Below are 23,599 nucleotides of genomic sequence, written 5' to 3'. Positions count from 1 at the left end.
CCTGTGGGGTTGTGACCCACAGGCTGAGAACCACTGGTGTTCAAGAAGGATGAGGGACAAAGCCAGGAAAGGGTACAATGAATGAAGGGACACAGGTGGACAGGAAAGTGTAAGGCCCCATGTGGAAAGTCCTGAAGAGGGGTCTCACAATGTTCTCTCAGTTCCCTCTTCCTTGTGTTCTGATGTAGTCCACTCCAACCTAGGGACTCATGCTGGTTGGTTTTTCATTTATTTGTTTGATTTTTGTTTTGTTTTGTTGTCCACTTGACAGAGCTAGAATCATCTGGGGAAAGGAAACCTCAATTGGGGGATTCCCCTCTCACTGCCTGAAAGCAAATCTGGGGCACCTTTTCTTGACTAAGAGTTGAAGTGGGAGAGCCTGCCCAGTCCACTGAGCATGGTGCGACCCCTAGGCACATTGATCTGGATTGTGTACGAAAGCAGGCTGAGTAAGCCATGGACAGCAAGCCAGTAAGCAGCATTCTGCCATGGTTCTTTGTCCAACACCACACAGGAGGAACTAGAATGGGCAAGTAAGCTTTCTGGAGAGAGGCCACTACTTTTGTACAGCTGCAGTGGATATACTGAGAGAGGCACTGCCTGGGGGTGTGGGGGCTGACTCTGGGTTGCCTCTTGACGCTGCTGTGCCTTCTCATGTTGGTCATTGCTATTTTACTCCTGTATCTAGCATGGTGTGATTGGGTGTAGGGAGACTCTCGCTGCCTACAATCTGGTGTGATTGTGTAACTTTAATTTTTTCAAAGTCTACTTTTAATGATGGCTCATAAATGCTTTAACCTCCCTTTTAGCCCACTGCCCACCAGAGATACTGGAAAAGAAAGGATAAGGGGAAGTAGACCTGTTCAGAAATGGCTCTTTGGAGCAAGCGCCCATCTATTTTGTCTGGAAATTGGCAGTTTTGTGCAGGGTTTTGTTCACGGGTTAGTAGCGGCAGCTTGATCCACTCACAAACACTTCAGGGATACACCAGCAGTCCAGTTCAGTAGTATCAGGATAGCAGCAGTAGCGGCATGACCTAGCAGAGACAGCCTGGCCTCAGCCAAATCAACAGGAGTCAGCAGGAGGGACCGGGACCAACTGGAATGACAGGAAAAGTTCTTGGCTGTGCCTCCTCCAGTGAAACGAAGATTAGTGAAGACACTAGACGAACAAGCATTGCACAGCTAGCTCTATTAGCAAGCCAAGCTAAGCCTCTGTCATAGTCCATCGTGTCCTATTTATACTCCCTCCAAACATCACATGTCTTCCATGGGTCTCTTGAGTCTTGAGTTAGCAAACCACACATGAGTCTATCTCAGCTGATATCACTCTGCCAATCAGCCCGAGTCTAAGGGAAATGGCAAGAAACTGCAGCACACCACCAGAAGGTTTTTGGCATGTTTCTCTCCATATATAGGGAGAGTCCCAACAAGTGGAGCTCAACTACACAAGGTAAGGTGGACCAATGTATGTGTGTTGTTAAAGAATCCTTCATTGCATGTCCTTTCACGTGCTTACTTTAGCACGTGCATTCACTTGCGTCTGTTTCAGCTTTTTTTTAAGCAGGCTTTTAAAGAGTTAAAGTTACAGCTGTCTAGGGTAGAAAAGGTGTCCAGTGGGCTTTCAGCATTACAAGTGTGTAATTGTACTCAGAAGATAAAAATAGGCTTGGGACAAGTTAACAATCAAAGAAAACATTCATTCTAGGTTGGGTTTGAGCTTCTGGATCTTGTAATCTAGGGATGTAGCCACAGGTTTCGGTGTGTACCATGAAAAGAAAGGGCTATAAATAAAGAACAAATAATTTTGTTTTGAGTATAAGAACAGATGATTAGCCAGTTTAGCTGAACAAGACTTCAAAAGTAAGACATAAAATAGATGATTATCTGTTTCTTCATAAATACAAATTGTCATCAGCTAAGCATAGGAGAAAACTTGCTACTGTAGACTGGCTAGCATAAACTTTGTTAATCAATGACAAACAGGTTATTGCTTTGGGGTTACAGTGAGAGAAAGTGGGAGATATTTAGTTAGGTATGAGTTTCAATAGAAGTATACATAGTGATAATCCTATTGCAATTCCTTTGTGTAATGATTTTAATCTGTTCTTGAAGAATATGCTATTATGGTGATGGTTTTTATAGACTAACTTGTGGCTATGAGGAAATCATTTTTAACATAGACAATTTTTGTCTTAGGTGGTTTTAAAAGGCTAAGAGAAAAAAATAAAGTTTTTTGGAGCTTTGCTTCATTCACCAAACATGGTATGTATATATGTATATATGTAAAATTTTTTGGAGCTTTGCTGCATCCACAAAATGTATGTATATGTATGTATGTATGTATGTATGTATGTATATATGTATGTGTGTGTGTGTGTGTGTGTGTGTGTGTGTGTGTGTGTGTGTATAAAATGGTTGGGGCTTGGTGAAACTTTCTTTATCCACCAAGTGTGTGTGTGTGTGTGTGTGTTGTGTCTGTGTGTATTCCCTCACCCTTTTCACAAACCCCAGAGAGCACAGCTCCAGAGAGTTCCTCACCAGCCTCAGAGAATCAAGCTTTGTTCCTTCAGAGAGAAAACTGAGTGATCAATCACCAACTCTACACCTCGCCTCAGTTTACCCTGGATTTCGAAGCTGGCCTTTGACTGCTCTTGCCTCTGCTCCTGCTCTAACTTCACTCTGTAAAGGACTGTAATAGGACTTGTAAGGCAAGCAAACCCTCCCCCCTACCCAGAGTTTTTGTCAGTGTTTTATCATATTGATAGATAGAATGCAAAGTAATACAGGGACAATGTCTGGGTTTTTCTCAGTTCAAGAATCTAACAGAGTAGGTCCTGCAAATGTCTCCAAAGCAATGTTTCCTGGTGAACACAGTGTCCTTGACAGACAGTCCCTCTACTTTCCACACTTGGACCAAGCAAGGTACTGGCTTCCTCTCTTCACCGGAGTTCTGTCCAGGATTGGGCACTCCGTGTGAGCAACATGGGACATGTACAATTTTCCTTGGGATCCAATGGGTCATAGACTTATTTTGGCCTGGCCTGCCACAAGGCAAAGGCAGCTTTCCCTTAGAACAGGAAGGATCCCTTGGAATTTGAGGAAATTATCCCAAACTTCTCACAGGTAAATGCCAGTTCATCACTGCATCACTGAACCATGAGCCAGTGGGGGGTCCTGCTCCCTACATGGCCAAGGCCAGGAATGGAGGTTTAACATTCCAAGGAGGCTGGACACCCTGATTGTTAGAGGCACAATGAGTGGGGATGGGGGGGGGAGCAGAGAGAGGTGGCTGAGTAGAGGTGTGAGGTCTCCCAGGCAAGGAAAGATGGCTGAGCTTTCAGTGTACAACGCCTCCTCTGAGCTTCTTGTTCCTTTAACTGTCCCCCATTGAGCTCTGATGCCCCCAATTCTGCTCTCCTATACTCCTTCACACTTTACTGAATTGGCATCGAACTTGGCACAGCTGGGAAGAATGTGTACTCAGTGTTGCATGAGAGGTCTCTAAATCTGCTGACCCCTGGAGGCTAGATGAATCCTCCCGCTACAGAGAAAAGGCCTGTTTGTCTTGGGGAAATCTCTTGTCCTTCCGTTCATCAAGGCATATTTTGTCAAGAAAGAATTACCTGTCAGTTCCCTGCATGTCTTTCTTTGACAATCATAAATCTACTTCCTGGAGGCTGGAGAGATGGCTTGACAATAAGAGAGCTTAATGCTCTTGCAAAGGAGCCAAGTTTGGATCCCAAACTCTTTTTCTTTTTCTTTTTTTTCTCCATCTTTATTAACTTGGGTATTTCTTATTTACATTTCGATTGTTATTCCCTTTCCCGGTTTCCGGACCAACATCCCTCTAGCCCCTCCCCCTCCCCTTCTTTATGGGTGTTCCCCTCACCATCCTCCCCCCATTGCCGCCCTCCCCCCAACAATCACGTTCACTGGGGGTTCAGTCTTGGCAGGACCAAGGTCTTCCCCTTCCACTGGTGCTCTTACTAGGCTATTCATTGCTACCTATGCGGTTGGAGCCCAGGGTCAGTCCAAGTATAGTCTTTGGGTAGTGGCTTAGTCCCTGGAAGCTCTGGTTGCTTGGCATTGCTGTTCATATGGGGTCTTGAGCCCCCCAAACTCTTTTTCTAAGGTTCGTTTATATATTATGTATACAGCATTCTGCCTGCATGTCTACCCACCCGCAGGCCAGAAGAGGGCACCAGGTCATAAATGGTTATGAAGCACCATGTGGTTGCCAGGAATTGAACTCAGGACCTTGATAGACAGTTTCTGGAGGAGAACTCTAACCATCTCTCCAGTCCCAGGCCCACCATCTTCACAGCATCTCACAACTGCCTATAACTCCAGCTCCAGGTGGTCCAACAACCTCTTCTGGCCCTTCAAAGCACCTGGACACATGTAGCATATATACAGATACATACATAAAAATAATAACAGTAAACCATAGTAATTACTTTTCTATTGCTGCAATAAAACATCATAACAAAGACTACTTACAGAAAGAAAGGTCTATTTGGGACTGATGGTTCTAACTGGATAAGAGTCCATTGCCATTATGACAGGGAAGTTTGGTAGCCAGCAACAAGCATGGCAGGGGGAAAAAGCTTAGGGCTCACATCTCAAATCACACGCAAGCTATGGGGAGCAAACTAGGAATGGTGAGAGTCTTTGAGCTCTCAATACCTCCCCCCATGACATACTTCCTCCAGTAAGGACATGTGTAACTTTAATTTTTTTTCAAAACCTATTTTAATGATGGTTCTTAAATGCTTTAACTTTCCTTCTAGCCCACCACCCACCAGAGGTAATGGGAAAGAGAGGATAAGGGGAGAGTGAACCTGTTTAGAAAGGCTCTTTGGGGCAACTCCCATCTGTGCTGTCTGGAAATTGGCAGTTTCATTCACAGGTCAGCAAAGGCAGCTCGATTCGCTCACAACTACTTCAGGGATACACCCGCAGCCCAGTTCTGTAGTATCAGGATAGCAGCAGTGGTGGCATGACCTAGCAAAGGCCTCAGCCAAATCAGCAGGAGTCAGCAGGAGGGACCAGGGCAAACTGGAATGCCAGGAAAAGTTCTTGGCTGTGCCTCTTCCAGTGAAACGAAGATCAGTGAAGACACTAGACGAACAAGCATTGCACAGCTAGCTCTATAGGCAAGGCCAGCTCAGCCTCCATCAGTGTCCATCAAGTTCTGTTTATACGCCTTCCATGTCTTGCCTCAACACGTCTTGCCTCAGCTGACATCACTCTGCCAATCATCCCAAGTCCAAAGAAGTGACAAGAAGCCGCAGAACACCACCAGAAGTTTTTTGGTGTGTTTCTCTCTATGGAGTCCTGACAAATGCAGCTCAACTATGCAATGTAAGGCGGCCAATACATGTGTGGTGTTAGCAAAGACTCCTTCATCACGTGTCCTTTCATGTGCTTGCTGTATTGGAACATCCTTTCACCTGTGTCTGCTTCAGTGAAATGTTCCTTCATAGGTTTGCCCCAGCACTACTGACTTCCCAAAGAACCCTTACGTTTCCATTTCAGACACACCTCCTAATCAGTGTCAACAAAACCCAGTGTCACAAACTGGGAGCAAGTAATCAAACGTCCAAGAATATGGCATACAGGAGATATCTCATAAGCCTTTAAAAAATAATCCTCTTGGGGTTGGGGATTTAGCTCAGTGGTAGAGCGCTTGCCTAGCAAGTGCAAGGCCCTGGGTTCGGTCCCCAGCTCTGAAAAAAAGAAAAAAAGAAAAAAAATAATCCTATTTCAAATTTCTCACACCAGGCCCTCCCCATGCCTAGGGTCTGCACTTCCTCTAATTTGTGGTGATCCTGATATAGAGTTGTCCAATTTTCATTTCACTAGACATTTAAACACATACCATTAAAAATAATACTCCTGCCCTTCCACTCTGAACCAGTGCCCTGACCAGACCTTGGGCGTTGACTCCACACCCACTCCCACAACATCCAGAGGAAGCCCAACTCCCAGGTGCTCTAACATACCCAGGATCAGAGGTGAGGAAGCCACAACAACTGCCCCAACACCGGGAAGGGGGAACAAAAATATTCATAGGAGGAAATATGGAGACAAAGTTTGGAGCAGAGACTGAAGGAATGGCCATCCAGAGAATGCCCCACCTGGGGATCCAGCCCATACACATACAGTCACCAAAACCCAGACAATATTGCTGATGCCAAGAAGTGCAAGATGACAGGAGCCTGATAATAGCTGTCTCCTGAGAGGCTCTGACAGAGCATGACAAATACAGAGGCAGATGCTTGCAGCCAACCATTGAATTGAGAACGGGGTCCTCATTGGAGGAATTAGAGAAAGGATTGAAAGAGCTGAAGGGGCTTGCAACCCCATAAAAACAACAATGTCAACCAACCAGAGCTCCCAGGTACTAAACCACTACCCAAAGAGTACACATGGATAGACCCATGGCTCCAGCTGCATATGTAGCAGAAATTGGCCTTGTTGGGCACCAATGGGAGGAGAAGCCCTTGGTCCTGCCAAGACTTGATGCCCTAGTGTAGGGGAATGTCAGGGTAGGGAGGCAGGAGGGAGCGGAAAGATGGGTGGGAGAACATCCTCATGGAGGCAGGGGGAGGAGGATGAGATAGAGGGCTTCCAGAGGGGAAACCAGGAAAGGGATAACATTTGAAATGTAAATAAAGAAAATATCCAATAAAAGAAAAGAAAAAGTAATACTCCGGGGGCTGTAGATATGGCTTAGTGGTCAAGAGCACTTCCAGAGGTCCTAAATTCAATTCCTATCAACCATATGGTGACTCAGAACCATCTATAATGGGATCCAGTGCCCTCTTCTGTAATACAGGCATACATGCAAACAGAGCACTCATACATTTAAAAATATATAAGTAATTGGAAATGTTTAAATCTCCACTATCAGGGTTGAAGAGATGGCTCAGCAGATTAAAGTGTTAATTGCTTTCATGGAAGACCCAGGTTCAGTTCCTAGCACCCACATGGTAACACACAATAGTCTGTAACTCCAGATCCAGGAGTTCCAACATATTCTTCTGGCATCCATTGACATGAAGCATATATGTGGTACACATACATTCATTCAAGCAAAACACTTATACACATAAAATAATAAACCTTTTAAACACACCATATTATTGATAACAATACTAGGAATGCTATCAACTAACATATAGAAAGTTCGTGATGTATTTGGCACCACTACTCTTAATCTTCATATGAATAATTGGACTTAATTCCCATTTAAACACACCCCCACACCAACTCTTTGAGGCAAAGGCAAGCAGATATCTGTGAGTTTGAGGCTAACCTAGTCTATGTAGCAAGTTCCAGGCCAGGCAGGGCTAACATGGTGAGAGCCTGTCTCAAAAAGAAACAAGGAAAACAAAATATAACAACCACCTCCCCCCAAACAATATATTCAGGCCTAAGGATGCAACTCGGTTGGCAGCATTCTTGTTCGCTTGTTTGTTTGTTTTAGTTGGCAGCATTCTTGCCCAATGTTCATGAAGTCCTGATGCACGTAAGTGATTCTATAACATAAGGGGAGTCAGAAGTTCAAGACCAACCTCCACAGTTCAGGTTCAGCCTGCAGTACATAGTACATAAGACTGTGTTTTTAAGGCGGAGAAAGAGGGAGAGGGGGAGAGAGAGATAAAAAGGGGGGGAGTGGAAGGAAGAAGAAGAAGAAGAAGAAGAAGAAGAAGAAGAAGAAGAAGAAGAAGAAGAAGAAGAAGAAGAAGAAGAAGAAGAAGAGGAGGAGGAGGAGGAAGAGGAGGAGGAGGAGGAGGAGGAGGAGGAGGAGGAGGAGGAGACAGACAGACAGACAGACAGACAGACAGACAGACAGACAGACAGAAAACTTGTTCAAAGTTGGGCATGGTGGTGCACTGAGGAGGCTGAGACACGTGGATCTCACATTTGAGACCAGCACAGACTCCATAGAAAGACTTTGTCTAAAAAAAGAACCAGACCCTCTACTCTAGGTCATGCTCATCTTTATTTTGTAGACAAGAAAAGGAGAAAGAAAAGTGCTAAGTCCACTGTCTCTGAGTCTGCGCAGGTACCCATTGCTTCACTCTCTCATCCTCAATGCACAAAATAGTCAAGCACATAAAGTCCTAACCTCAAAATGATGACATGAAAAGGTCAAATTGTAGGCAGTGATGGCAGATAATTCTGAGTTTGATCTCCGGACAGTTCCCATGGCACCCTCTGTGCCTCACTTCATGCAAATATAATAAGAAACAGTAATACTACCTTCGGATGGTATTGCAAGATGGGGACAGCTTGATGCAGTGACTTTCACAGCATGCCAATGCCTAGTGGTTTTTGACTGAAGGTCACCTCACCAGTCCTCCAGGCACAGCTGGGCATGCCTCTCCTCCTGGTCAGAAGCTAGGCTTGGTTTGTACAGCTTAGCTCTGATCCTGAGGTCAAATAGCAAAGGGGGCTGTCATTCTCTCTCCTCTCCATTTCCTTTCCTTCGCTGACAGAATGGCTGTCCATTGTTCAGACTGCCAACGTTGCTGTGGCAGCACTTGTAAACATTCTCTTTAGGAACCTTGGGGCAGAGCCGCTGAGAGACTGCTAAAGCTTCCTCTGCTACTCCTTCAAAGAACCTGCTCATTTAGGTACTGTGCTTTCTTTATTGAGGGGAAGGCCTGGAAAGGGAGTGGAAGTGGTTCTATGAGTCACCCAGACCCCCAGAGAAGCTAATGGGAGAGACACCTGAGAATGATGTGCATCCACTGATAGGTTAAATTCCTTCCTTCCTCCCTCCCTCCCTCCCTTCCTTCCTCCCTCCCTCCCTTCCTTCCTCCCTCCCTTCCTTCCTTCCTCCCTCCCTTCCTTCCTTCCTTTCTTCCTTTCTTCCTTCTTTCCTTCCTCAGTTCCTCCTCCCTTTCTGGTTTGTTGTTGCTGCCGCCTTGGAGGAGAGGGGTCTGTGTAAGCCAAACTTGCTGGTTTCAAACTTGCTACATAGCCAAAAATGGTTTTGGAAAGACTTTCTTTAGGTCTGTTTTCTGCCAGCTGCACAAAAGGAAACTGAAGATGGGGGGAGGACTGAGTGGACAATGAAAATATTAAGGCCTAAATGAGCATTTAGTCTGTAATTATTACAGGAATGTTTAAAGGGTATACAGATTTTTTTTGATCAATGGTCAAGGGAACTTGGTTGCTTGTGTAGTGTCTAGTGTACCCTGGGGACCAAAGAAGTTGGAAAAGGAAACAGGGTTGCCTTCACGAAAGGGGCTTACAGGAAGAATGAGATGGCTCAGTGCATAAAGGGGGTGGTCCCCAGAACTCACATAGTGAAAGGAGAGAAACTACTTCTGCAAGTCACCCTTTGACACGCCACCCCACACACACACACATACTTGCTGAGTCACCCTTAGCACCTCCCTGCCCCAGATAAAGAGATTAATGCAAAAACTATGAATTTAAGATGCAGCTTGCAGAAAGGAGCACATTCTGAACTATACCAAGGTGAGAAAAGGTGTCTGGAAGCCTCTTCTTTTGTTTCTTTGTATGTTTGCTTGCTTTTTAAGACAGGATTTCTTTGTGAAGCAACTAGCTATGTAGGCCAGGCTCACTGAAGTCACAGAGAGCTGCCTGCCTCTGCAACCTGAATTCTGAGGTTAAACGTGTACATCACTGTGCCAGGCTGGAAGTCTTCTATTTAATTTATAGTTTTGTTGCATGTATTTTTTTTCCTAGCACCTATATCAGCTGGCTCACAACTGCCTGTAACCCCAGTTCCAGGGAATCTAATGCCCTCTTCCAGTTTCCACAGGCTCCTGCACGAACACAGTACACTTACCTACACTTACGTACACTCACACAAGGCATGTAAATATGTACATAAAATGAAACAAACATTTTTTTCATTTATATTAAAATTAAGATAGTTGGTCAGGGAAATAAAAGATGTGGCCACAGTACAGAGAGAGACAAATGAAATTTAAACTGCCTGAGATTTGTAGCCATTTGGGCTAGTGGCAGGTGGGGGAAACCAGACTGAGAAGTCGTGTAAGACAGCAACATGGAGAAGCTCGACACTTCTCCAGGCCTCAGATCACAGGTGCCCCATAGTGTATGGCCTCCTAAGGACACTAGATGGCACTAGAAGGCTATTTCATGTGGTCTCCAGTCAGCTATCCAGTGAAGCTGGAGAGAGAGGAGAGTGGATGTCATTCATAGGGTCATTAATGAAACATGGCACATTAAATAGTCCCAAATTGAGATCTGCATGTGTAATAAATAAATAAATAAATAAATAAATAAATAAATAAATACTCACTCAGTTTGGAAAGACCTCTACTACCATTCTCTCACTCCATTTAAAGATTCGCTGGCAAGAAGGAAGAAGGCTGGGCATGGTATTGTACACCTTTAATCATGCAGGCAGATGAATTTTTGTGATTTCAAAGCCATCCTGGTCTACACAAGGAGCTCTGAGGGGCCAGTCAAGGCTATATACAATGAGACTGGGTCTCAGAAAGAATGAAAGAGAGGAAGAAAGGGAGGGAAGGAGGGAAGGAAGGAAGGGAGGAAGGAAGGAAGAAAGAAAGAAAGAAAGGAAGAAAGAAAGAAAGAAAGAAAGAAAGAAAGACAGACAGACAGGAAAAAGAAAAGGAGAGGAAAGATTTGCCTGCTAGAAATGATTTCTCAGAAGTGAGCAGTTCTGAGTGAAGGGCAGGGAAGGGAAGCCAGGGAAGTGAGTCTGAGACTCAGGGGGAAAGATGTATAAAGGGGGAAAGTCCCTGATGGACACACTCCTGTTATGTGATAAACACCTGTCCATAACCCTGAGAAAGCCAATGTTCACATCAGCGATCGATGCTGAAGGTATTTGGAAAACGAGCTACATTCATTACTTTTTTAAAAAGTCTTCTTCAAACAGGAACAAAAATTTTCCCTTTTTAAATAAAAAGATTTGTTAATTTGTATTTTATGTGTACGAGTGCATTGCCTGCATGTGTGTTTGTGCACCACATGTGTGCCTGCCTGCGGAGTTCAGAAAAGGGCGTCAGATCCCTTGGAACTACATTTACAGACAGTCATGAGCTTCCAGATGGGTGATGGGAATCAAACTCTGGTTCTTTGGAAGAGCAGTCTGTGCTCTTAACCACGGTACTGTCTCTCCAGCTCCATTCATTTTTTTTTTTAAAGACCAGGTTTCTCTGTGTAGCCCTGGATGGCCTGGAATTCACAGAGATCCAAGTGCTGGGATTAAAGGTGTGTTCCACCACCGCCTGACCCATTCACCTTTTCTTAAAAGACAAGGTGTCACAATGTACCTCAAGCTGGCCTCCAACTCACAATTCTCCTGCCTTAGCTTTTCAAATATTGGGACAGGCATATGCCATATCACCATGCCCAGCCTCAAATGGTCTCTCTCTTCTCTTCTCTTCTCTCTTCTCTCTTCTCTCTTCTCTCTTCTCTCTTCTCTCTTCTCTCTCTCTCTCTCTCTCTCTCTCTCTCTCTCTCTCTCTCGCCCTCGCCCTCCCCCTCGCCCTCGCCCTCTCCCTCCCCCTCTCCCTCTCCCTCCCCCTCTCCCTCTCCCTCTCCCTCGCCCTCCCCCTCGCCCTCGCCCTCTCCCTCCCCCTCTCCCTCTCCCTCCCCCTCTCCCTCTCCCTCTCCCTCTCCCTCCCCCTCCCCCTCCCCCTCTCCCTCTCCCTCTCCCTCTCCCTCCCCCTCTCCCTCACCCTCACCCTCTCCCTCTCCCTCTCCCTCTCCCTCTCCCTCGTCTTATATAGCTCAGGATGGCCTCAGATTTGCTATGTAGCTAAGGATGGATGATGTTGAACTTTTGATCCCTTGCCTCCCACTCCCAGGTGGAATTACAGATGTGCCTGCAATTCCACACCTGGCTTATCCATAGATTTTGGGGTTGGTTTGGTTTGGGTATTGTTTTGGTTTTTTTATTTGATTGGTTGGTTGGTTGTTTTTGGGTAGGGGTGATTGTTTTTTGGCACGTGTGTGTGTGTGTGTGTGTGTGTGTGTGTGTGTGTGTGTGTGTGTGTTTGGCTGGGGAGGCGCTGTCTTAGTATACAGCCCTTGTCTAGCCTAACAAACACTGTGTTGCCCAGATTGGCCTTGAACTAGTAGCAATCCTCCTACCTCAGCCTCCCAAATGCTAAGATCACAGATATTTACCACTCTCCCCAGCTTTAAATCTCAGACCATAAGCAAGCATCATCCTAAATGGGGCAACAGCAGAAAGCAGCGCCCAGTGGGTCGGAAACAAAGGAGAATAATGATCATAATGACCACCTTGACTTCCATGGGACAGTTTTGAAAGTGGTAACCAAAGCTAATAAGCACAAGAGATACATATGTTCAGGAAAAGAGATGGTCAGAGTAATGGTTTCTTTGAAGTAATACAATTATATACCTTGAAAAGTCAAGATGGAAACACCAATCGGCTGCCATGTCTCTTGACTCATTACGTGTGTGTGTGTGTGTGTGTGTGTGTGTGTGTGTGTGTGTGTGTTGCTAGAGATGCAATCCAAGGCTTCCCAAGACTAGGTAAGCATTCTACTGCTAGAATATGCTTTTATTTCCCCAATTCACTACTTTAAAAAAAAAGTCATGTGCCGGGAGCAGTCAGGACACAGAGACAGGTGGATCTCTGAGTTCAAGGCTAGCCTTGTCTACAACTTGTGTCCTAGGACAGGCAGGGCTACACAGAGAAACCGTATCTCAAACCATAAGCAAAATATGCATACACATAAAGAAATAAAAACATTCTTTTAAAAGGAGAGTGTCTACTTATGTGAGTATATTTGTTACATGTAACTCTGCACACATAGAGTAAACTCTTGAGTTTTTTTTTAATCCAGGCAAAATAAAATGAATAACAAAAAAAAGCCCCCAAACCAGAAGGCGAAGACTGTGGAGAACACTAGCACAGCCAAGGCAAAGAAACCGGAGGCTCCAGAGCCCAAGAATGTTACAGAACCAAAAGATAGTAAGGCCGTGGAGGACCCAAAGAAGTCTGTGACAAATCAGAAAGAGAAGAAAACGGTGACCATCATTGCAGACCCAAAGGACAAAAAGAGTGTGACGGAACCAAAAGAAAAGAAGACTGTGACGATCTCAGATCCCAAAGACAAGAAACCTGTGATAGAGAAAGACAAGAGGACGGTGACATTTGTGACAGACGTAAAAGACAAGAGGATTGTGACCGACACAAAAGAAAACAGGATTGCATCAATAGACACAAAAGAAAAGGGTCCAGTAGTGCCAGAAGTAAAAGAGAAGAAAGTGCAGCTAATAGATCCGAAAGAGAAGGTGGTTGCACCGGTTGCACCGGTTGCGCCGGTTGCGCATGCTGCCCAGGTTCCTCATGCTGCCCAGGTTCCGCATGCTGTCCAGGTTCCGCATGCTGTGCCGGTTGCGCATGCTGCGCCGGTTGCGCATACTGCCCAGGTTTCGCATGCTGCGCCGGTTGCGCCTTCTCTGCCTGTTGTGCCACCTGCGCCGGTTGTGCCACTTGCGCCAGTTGTGCCACCTGCGCCAGTTGCTCATACTGAACCGGTAGCACATGCTGTGCCGTTTGCGCCACCTGCGCCGGTTGCGCCACCTGCGTCAGTTGCGCCACCTGTGCCAGATGCTCCAGTTGCGCTAGTTGCGCCAGTTGCTCCACAAGTAAAACAGAAGATTCGGGTGTCGGAGGTGAAGCGGAAAAAGGAAGTGCCACCACGTGTGCCCCAGTTAAAGGAAATGAAGGTGGTGTTATTCACACCAGAGATAAAAGAAAAAAAGGTTGTGTCTGAGATCAAAGAGAAGACACAAGTAATAGATGGAAAAGAGAAGTTAATTGTGCCAGACGTAAAAGAGAAAAAGCCTGCAGTTGTAGAGAAAAAAGACGAGAGGATGAATGAGATAGCTCGGACTGTAGTTGAGGGCGTACTGGCTGCTTCTGTTCAGTTTGTGGAAGGTAGGCTTCAGGTTTGTACAACCAAAACCATTGTCTCATTACCATAACGCCACACTATCAGGCAACTAATAAACTCATGCCTTGTTTCCAGAAGCCAGAAATCCCATCAAGAACATCAAGTGGCTCACTCATGGGGAATTCACGGCAGAAAAGGGTCGAAAACAAATTGAAAAGTTTGTTTCAGTAAGTAACTGTGGTCACTCCAGTTTGGTACCCAACGGTATGAGCAACAATATAAAAGGTCCTCCACTAATCATAAGTTTAAGGTCATGAAAACCAAAGGGGTGACGTCATAGGCAATTAAAATAAGTAAACATAATTTTCTTGTAAATTCCAAAATCAAGATAGGAAAGTTTTGCTTAGTTGTTTTATTTTTTAAATCATTATACACCCTTAGGTAATATCGTGTGTGTGTGTGTGTGTGTGTGTGTGTGTGTGTGTGTGTGTTTGCGCGCATGCGCACGTCTGTGGAGGCTGGAAGAGGATGTCAGATGCCCTGAATGTTAGGGGTGACTGTGAGTTACCAAGCAGATGCTGGGAATTGAACCCGCATAGCCAGTGTTCTTAGTAAGCCATTTCTCTAGCCCTATTTTAATTTTTTAAGAGACAGAGTCTCCTATGTAACTCAAGCTAGTTTGGAATTTGCCATGTAGATTAGGCTAGCCTCAGACACACAGAGACCGGTCTGTTCCAGCCTCTTGAATGCTAGGATTTAAAAGGGTGCACCACCTCCCCAGCCAGTAAGCATTCTTAACCACCCGACTGTCTCTCCAAGCCCAAGGCGGGAAAATCTTTGAAGGAGAAAACTGCAGCCATATTGTCATGCATTTGTATCATCGTTATTGTACACTGCCCAAGGAAATTGCTGTTTCCACGAAATCCTTTGTCTGTACTGATATATTCAATGGGGGCCTGCTGGCTTAAGGAGAGAAGCATCCCTAAAGCAGCTTTCCTCCAACAATATCAGTATGTTCAGGCTAACAGAGGCTACAGGGTGGCTTAAATGTCTTTATACAGTGTCGGAGACTGAACTGACAGCATCACTTGCACTAAACATGTTTAAATGTTTCCTAGGACTGACCCACTTTTGCCATCCCCGAGATCAATACTTTTGCCGAGATGGTAATGATAATGATATGCAAGCCCATCAATCCTCCCCCACCTGTGACCTGTGTCTAGTTCTGACCCTTTTAGGTGGCTTCTGGTTAGTGCATGGTTGCTTTGCATTACGGGTAGCTGAAGAAGAATGGCTTGAAATCTCTTGTCAGTATACTGTCTGAAGGGAGGTTAGCGGAAAGTAAAAGTGAAGTCGCCTAGCCCCAGTCTGAGCCTACAGTCCCAAGGGCAATTTCCTAGACCCTGGCCACTGCGGTCCGATGGCCTTGGGAGAAAGCAGGGACAGCACTAGGCACCGCACAATGTTTCCAGTAGGAAGGGCGTCTAGAGCACCCTGGGAATGAGCGGCGTGAGTGGTTATTGAACATCATCCTGCTCTAGTGTGAGTTTCTTTCCAGGCTGAGCAAACACCACCCTGGTCACTGCATTCAGGGCTCTTGACTCGGCCCAGAATGGGCCAGGGGAAGGGGCAAATGTTTCTCTGCCCAAAGGCACAGCTGTTTTGAATAACCAGCAAAGCGAGCCGGGCCAGAGGCCTGTAAGGCCCAAGGTGATGAGTGCCCACTCTCCCCATCGTAGAACTTCTGCCCTCTCACCTTTCTCTCCCCCCGCCATGGCTGCCTCTTTGCTGGTCCTTAGGAAATAGTCACTTAATGAAGGTGTGTTATATAAAAAAATTACAAAACATAAGGAAAATATACATTCCCTGGAGCGACATAAAATCCATTGCCCATACAATTATTGGCTTATAGAAATAGCAGAATTGAATGTAACGGAAGTTTAGTACAGTACAGTACAACCAAGCAGAGAGGAAGAAACTCTGAGATGTGAGGCATCTGGTGGGAAGCTGACAACACTGAGCTTTGTGCCCAGAAGCCCTTGGCTATCAGTCCAGGCCTGAGGCCCCTCTATCTTCACCTGAAAAGTTAGTGACTTGGTTAGACATTCCCTAGGAACTATTCTAGTGCTACAGAGTCTTTTTGGGACAAACATTCCCACTGGAAACAAATTTGAGTAACTGAGAATGGTGAGGAAACCCGGGCACAAGGAGTTGACTGCCAGGCTCTACAAGAACTAATGCACTGGCGAGCATGGCAGATGCCTACAGTTCTCATCACATGGGTGGGAGAGGCAGGAAAGTTAGGAGTTCAGGGTCCCCTTGAGCTACATGACACCCTATTGCAAAAAACAAAGTGTCTGGAGATATAGCTCGGTTGGTAGAGAGCTTGCCACACATGCACTAAGTCCTGAGTTTACCCCACACTGAATAAACAAGGCATGCCTTCATTTGCAACACTTTATAGAGGTCGAGGAGAGTTAAAAATTCAAAGTCATCTTTGACTACATAGCATGTTGGAATCAGTCTGGGCTATATATAATACAGCCCCGTCTTAAAACGGAAAAAGGGAACGATGCCATACAGACGATGGGAGAAGACACAGTCCCCAACCTCAACAAACTGAGTACTGTTTCTCTCTTCTAACTGAAGTGGCCAATTGGAGATGAGTTTGAAATAAGCTGAGGCAAAAGACCAGACTGTTTTATTGTTTGTTTTTTTTTTTCTTTTTTTCTTTTTTCTTTTTTCGGAGCTGGGGACCGAACCCAGGGCCTTCCGCTTGCTAGGCAAGCGCTCTACCACTGAGCTAAATCCCCAACCCCTGTTTTATTGTTTTTAAAGCCATGGGCCTGATTCCTCTGGGTCCCACTTCTCATCTCTGTCACTAGACCTTCAAGTGCCAGGCTCTTGTGTGGCACCCATAGTTGCTCATAGTTGCTGACACTCAGGAGGCTGAAAAAAGGACAGTTGCTTGAGTTCAGGATTTCAAGAGCAGGCCACTGAGCCATCTCTCCAGCCCCCACCATTTTTTTAAACAGGGCTTCTCACGGGTCTTGCTGGCCACCTAACTAAGCTAGATTTTCTGGGCAAGAATTTGTCTGTCTCTCTCTGCCTACCCAGCACTGGGAGTACACAGTACCATGAATGACTTTTAAAGTGGGTGCTGGGAATTGAACTTGGGTCTTCATGCTTATGCACACAGCACATTCCTGACTTTCTTGTCATCTTTCCCTAGATTTTTGAGGCGGGCCTGGAATGCCAGTTGAGGATGACTTGGAACTCCCAATCCCCCTGCCTGGACTCTCCAGGGGCTGAGATTACAGGCCTATATCACCATACCTGGCTCTGGATGGATGCTGATTCTGTCAATAATATAGTTCCTTTTAATTGGCTATTCCCATCCCAACTGCAAAAACAGGTTCAGACAGCAGAGATACTCCAAAATCTTCAGTTTAATATCTGCACAGTGGCTCTTCCGGCTAGGTGTAATGAGACATACCAGTGATCTCAGAACTTAGGAGGAGAGATAGAACTTGTGAGTTTGAGGGCAGCCTGCTATATAGTAAGACCCCGTCTGAAAAAGTCAAGAGACTCCTACAGGGATTCAAACCCAGGAAGGCCTTACACACGAGGCAAACACTCTGCTACTGAGCTACAATCTCCCAGACGCCATCTTGAGGGCATGTGGATAGTCCAATTGCCTGACTTATTTCTCGTCCGGTCTTCTTTTACTTTTATATTTTATTATTGTGGGGGTGTGTTTGGCGGTGTCGTCTACATGTGCGCATACCACAGTGCCCATGTAGATAGGTCAGAAGACAACCTCATGGAGTTACTTCAGATCTCCTTTTACCTCTTCCATTGATCCTGGCTGTTTGACTCAAGTTGTCAGGCCTGCATAATGAGTACCTTCACTGAGAAATCTCCCCAGAACTTGTTTTATAAACCACATATCACAACCAATGAAGTAAGTCCAATCTTACAGATGACTAAAACTGGGTCCATTACCTTAGTCATCCCTTAGGTCTCCTGAGATAGGGTAAGCAGAACACGTATTCCATCACAAATTATCCTCCAGTTTAGCCACATACTTGCCTCCCAAGTGAGGATGTGGAGAAGTATGGTATGTCCATCCAGACCTTAACCCTTGCCCCTCCTCCATCACAGTCCAAAGCATATCTCAAGTGAATTTTACATTGCTGAATTATTCCATTTCTCCTCTACTGTGGGAATAAGTGGAGGTGGGTTCTAGTTTGAATCAAAATTTTAAAAAGTCAAGATTTCAGAATTTGTAACCCTGTTATGCAGTGCCTTTGTTGAACTGAGCCTGATTTTTCTTTCTCAGTGAGCTTTTTCTCTCCCTCTCCCCCTCCCCCCCCTCCCTCTCCCTCCCTCCACCGCTCTTCTATGAAACAGACATGGGAGTTTCAAAACCGCTGGGTGTACTATGCAGATTTTATAGAGAAGAAAGACCTAATTCACTCCTTCCACTATATCTACCGGGTGCGCTGGAGTGCCCCCACTGCTGTGAGACCCATGGCACGAGTCAGTGCCAACGCCTACTTCACCATCAAGTTCAACAAGAGCAAACCTGCGGTAAGCACTTCTTTTTGCTTCCTGGTCCCTTTGGTTAAGATTCAGCAATGATGACATTTCTAGTCATAGGCATCATTGATTCCCTCCTCTCTCCCCCAGCCCCCATTGCAAAATGCTAGGTTTTATGAAGGTTCTGATCTTTACCTAGATAGCTAAGGATGGCCCTGAAATCCTGATCCTCTTGTCTTAGCCTTCCCAGTGTTGAGATTATAGGTGTGCATCACTATGCTGGCTCGAATGAATTCAAGCTATTTATTGAGGGTTGAACCCAAGGCCTTGCATATGTCCTTTGCCATTGAGCTGTATCTCTAACCCATGAAACTTAATAGACAGGTTTCTGCCGTCATCATACTTGACCCAGCTGTGGCACTTACCATGCTGATTACTCTGTTCTCCATAACACGTCACGTCTGGTTTCTAGAGCATGCTCTCCTTGTGCCTCCCTCGCCATTCCATGGCAGTATGTACTGGTGTGTTTGCCTCACACACAAACACCTTCATGTGGGAATGTCCCGACATCCAGTCCCCTTCTCTGTACTTCCCTTGGTAATTAATCCAGTCCTGTGACTTTAAATATCACCCAGAGCTGAGTTAACAGAGCGTGCCCACAGTCCCGCTTACTCGGGAAGTTAAAATGGAAGGATCATTAGAGTTCACAGGCCAGCCCGAGCAACGGCAAGATCTACATTTCAAAAATAAACAAAACCCCAAGCTGGGCGCAGCAGTGCACACTTTACCCTCAACACTCAGGAGGTCGAGTATCACTTGAACCTAAGAGGTAACGGCAGGATTGGAGATGTGGTTCAGCAGTTATGAGCACTTACTGCTCTGGCTGTGTTTGTGTTTGGTTCCCAGTACCCGTGTCACATGAACAGCTCATAACTACCTGTAACTCCAGCTCCACAGGATCCAAGGCCTCTGGCTTCTGGCTTCCATGGCATTCACATGCACACACACACACACACACACAAACACACACACACACACACACACACACACACACACACACACACACGTGTGCACACACAATTTAAAAATAAAATCCAGAGCTAGCTCGGTGGTTAAGATCTGGGTTAGATTTCTAGCACCCGCATGGCAGCTCACAACCATCTTTAAGTCCAGTCAAAGGGGATCTGACACCCTCTTTGGTTCTGGGCACATGTACAGTACACAAGCATACATGAGGCAAATCACTTATATGCATAAATAATAAAATAAAAAGAACTTTTTTTTTTGGTTCTTTTTTTGGAGCCGGGGACCGAACCCAGGGCCTTGTGCTTGCTAGGCAAGCACTCTACCACTGAGCTAAATCCCCAACCCCATAAAAAGAACTTTTTTTTTTTTTGGTTCTTTTTTTTCGGAGCTGGGGACCGAACCCAGGGCCTTGCGCTTCCTAGGTAAGCACTCTACCACTGAGCTAAATCCCCAGCCCCAAAAAGAACTTTTAAAGAAGTGTTGATATCCAGCTTAGGTGACACAGTGTGACTCCTTCAGCTCAAAAAAAAGGTCAATCAATAAGATACATTAATGTCACTTCAACCTTGTAATTTCCAAATCTCTAGCATATCTTGATATTCAGTGAAATTTTCACTTAACCATTTTTAAAGCTGATTTTGTTTTTGTGGTTCTGAAGGTTGAACTTAGGACCTTTACATGCTAAGCGGGTGCTCTACCACTGAGCTGTCTCCCCAGTTCTGGAATTGAATGTTTGATTTTCCCTCCCACATCCAACTCACTTCAAGTTTTTGCATCTGAGTTGATGGCCAAATCTGTGGCATCTTCCTCAACTCTTCTCTTTCTCTCACATCTGTCCCATGAGGAAAATATATACAGATCCCACCCACCCCCTCTCGGATTATTTCAATAGCGTAACTGGTCTCTCCTTCTATTCTTGCCCGCATGTAGCAGTCAGCCAGCCAGAGCCTTTTAAAGTGACTTTCCATCACTGTGTTTAGAGATCTATTTTTTTTTAATTTTCTTTTTTTCTCCATCTTTATTAAATTGTGTATTTCTTATTTACATTTCAATTGTTATTCCCTTTCCCGGTTTCAGGGCCAACATCCCCCTAACCCCTCCCCCTTCCCTTCTGTATGGGTGTTCCCCTCCCCATCCTCCCCCATTACCACCCTCCCCCCAACAATCACGTTCACTGGGGGTTCAGTCTTGGCAGGACCAGGGGCTTCCCCTTCCACTGGTGCTCTTAGTAGGCTATTCATTGCTACCTATGAGGTCAGAGTCCAGGGTCAGTCCATGTATAGTCTTTGGGTAGTGGCTTAGTCCCTGGAAGCTCTGGTTGGTTGGCATTGTTGTTCATATGGGGTCTCAAGCCCCTTCAGGATCTTTCAGTCCTTTCTCTGATTCCTTCAATGGGGATCCCGTTTTTAGTATTTATGTGTGTGCATGTGAGTGCAGCTGCTGTACACAGAAGCCAAGGTTTCACATACTCTGGAACTGGAGTTACAGGCAGTTGCAAGCTGCCTACCATGGGTGCTAGGAACTCAGGTCCTCTGCAAGAGCACTCTTACGGTTGCTTAACAGTCCTTCGTTTAAAATGTTCCCATAGTGGTTCTGGAACTTCGAAGAACATGACAGTATTTGAGGAGCTCGTTAAATGAAGATTCTGATTCAGGAGATCTGGGTAGTGCTAGATGATATATCCTTTGTGGTGGTGTTCATTTTTTGGGTTTTGTTTGAAACAGGGTTTTTCTGTGTAGCTCTGGCCATCTAGAAAGTCACTCTGCAGTCCAGGCTGTCTTCTAGAGATCTGCCTGCCTTTGTCTCCCGAGTGCTGGGATTAAAGGTGTGTGCCACCACTGCCTGGCTGAGACAATACATTCCTCACAAAACCCCTAGGTAATTCTGGCAGCGCACACTTAGAGATATGTGTGAGTAGCAAGAGCCTATGAGCTATAACTATATTTAATTTATATGCTATTCTCTCCCTCAGTGAGGGAGGGGAGATGGTGAGACTGGGAAAGTTAGGCAAGACCAGATATCATATGATGAGGCCCTGGGGAAAAGGCTCTTGCTCAAAATCCCAAGCACAATTTTGAAGGTGAAAATAGGTGGGGGTATCAAGCAGTGGTGGTGCACACCTGTAATTCTAGCACTTGGGAGGCAGAGGCAGGTAGGCTGTGAGTTCGAGACCTGCCTGGTCTACTGAATGAATTCCAGGACAGCCAGGGCTACACAGAGAAACTCTGTCTATAAATGAATGAATGAATGATGAATAAATAAATAAATAAATAAATAAATAAATAAATAAATAAATAGGGACCACGGCAATATTATTACCTATTTTTCTGCCTTAAAAATGTACTTGTAGGGCTGGAGGGCTGGCTTAGTTAAGAGCACTTACTGCTCTTGCAGAGGACCTGGGTTCAGTTCTCAGCACCCATATGGTGGCTTTCAACTAACTGTCCATAAATCTAGTTATTTTTAGGAGGTGGGTTTGATATGTGCTGGGATTAAAAAGTGCACCACCACTGCCCAACCCAAAAAATAATTTTTCCTCTTTGGAAAAAAATGTATTTCTTGGAGCTAGGCTTGGTAGCAAACAATTGTAATCCTAGAATTTGGGAGGAAGCAAGAGGATTTGTTCAAGGCCAACCTTGTACATACTAAATCTGACTCCAACCTGGGCTACATGAGACCCTGTCTCCAAACCCCAAATATATTTGTTAGGTGCGGTAGCACACGTACCATCGTATCATTCAGGAGAGAGGTTGTGAGGAGAGGTTTACTTGCAGCTAGCCATATATAACACAGTAAAACCCCTGCTTCAAAATTAAAAATTTCCAACCTCCACCCCTGTCAAAAAAAATTAAAAAGGAGACGAAAGGAGACTGATTCATGGTCTTATTGAGGAACCCAAGCCTTTGCCAGTTGTCTCCAATCTTGTGGAGTAGCCTAAGGTATCCGTGACCTTTTGCAGAATACATTTGAAATATTAAAGAACTACCAATTAATGGATTCCCAGTAAATAAAGGTAGGCCCTGAAAATGCAAATACACAATACGGATAAGGGTAAAATAGAAGGATTAAGCATTGGCGTGTTTGGTCCAGGCTCACACTTGTCCCTCTTTCTTAGGATATGCCTGTTGATGTCTCTTATATCTTTGAGAATTCAGAACTACTTCAAAGGTAATTAAAATTTGGAGACTTATTGTAAATGAGTGAGGTAAAGGTTGCCACATTCTAGGACTCCAACAGGCCCATAGACAGATAATTCAAGCAGATTCCCCTTTATCTTTGGACCACTTACCCTATAGCATGGGCTGAAAATTGGATTCTAGCATTACTCTAGAAAATTTTTATGGTTTTTCAGTAATTAGAAACTTAAGGATTAGTTGAAAGAAGAATGGGGCAAAGTGAGTCATGTCTGTCTCTTTGTCTGTCTGTCTCTTTCTGTGTGTGTCCATGCGTGTGTATGGTGCTGGGTATCAATACCAGGGCCTTCCACATGCCAGGCAGGTACTCTTATCACTGAGGTACAGCCCCAGTCCTCTTCAGGGAAACCTCAGAATTTTACTGAATTTACTATGGATGATATAACCCCTTTTAGGTGTTATAGTCATGTCTATAATCCCAGCAATTGGGAGGCTGAGGCAGAAGGATTGCTGTAAGTTTGGGACCTGTCTGGGCTATAGAGTGAGATCATGTTTCAGCACTCCCCCTCCCAGTAGAGAACCACACCAAACTCATATCATGTGTAACAACCCATGTTATTGTATAGCGGCTCCCTGCAAGACTTCTTCTGTAGTCCTAACGAACAGTAAGGAACACAGCTAGAACCCAGTCAGAGACTTGCTCACTGGGAATGTGAGGTGGGAACTCTTGCCTGAACTGTTTGATGATAAAACTGTGTGTATTTGTGTTTTTCCTTCCTCTGTAGGCCAGGAAAGATTCGATTTCGAGAACAATGGCTGAGGGACATTACTGAGACCAAACATATTTTGTTGGAGTCTATCCCTTTTAAAGTTGTCTGATTCCTGTGTTATGTTTGAGGATGTTTTACAACCGACATTAAAAATATGAAACAGCATATCAAATCACATAATATTTATTGAATAATAAACTCATGGCACATAA

The 23,599-nt window shown here is 45.1% G+C and overlaps 1 protein-coding gene and 1 long non-coding RNA gene across 3 annotated transcripts in view; one reads left to right on the top strand and one right to left on the bottom strand.

Annotated features, from left to right (window-relative positions):
• The window catches only part of LOC134484097 (uncharacterized), a 13,280-nt gene extending 4,857 nt beyond the window's left edge, over positions 1 to 8,423 (bottom strand). The window contains exons 1-2 of the long non-coding RNA XR_010061447.1: positions 8,274 to 8,423; positions 860 to 1,098 (exon numbers count right to left, since the gene is read on the bottom strand). This is a non-coding gene — a long non-coding RNA (uncharacterized LOC134484097). The remainder of the gene's footprint in view (positions 1 to 859; positions 1,099 to 8,273) is intronic.
• Akap14 (A-kinase anchoring protein 14) lies at positions 8,418 to 23,599 on the top strand. Of its 2 annotated transcripts, NM_021703.1 has the most exon segments (6): positions 8,418 to 8,647; positions 12,860 to 13,959; positions 14,051 to 14,142; positions 18,329 to 18,508; positions 22,599 to 22,651; positions 23,403 to 23,599. In NM_021703.1, coding segments are annotated over 5 exon segments (1,509 nt in total). In that variant the 5' UTR covers positions 8,418 to 8,647; positions 12,860 to 12,869; the 3' UTR covers positions 23,497 to 23,599.

The sequence above is a fragment of the Rattus norvegicus genome, chromosome X (genome assembly GCF_036323735.1).
Source record: "Rattus norvegicus strain BN/NHsdMcwi chromosome X, GRCr8, whole genome shotgun sequence".
NCBI lineage: Eukaryota > Metazoa > Chordata > Mammalia > Rodentia > Muridae > Rattus > Rattus norvegicus.
Note: the sequence above shows the minus strand (reverse complement) of the source record. Positions and strands in the feature narration are given on the sequence as shown.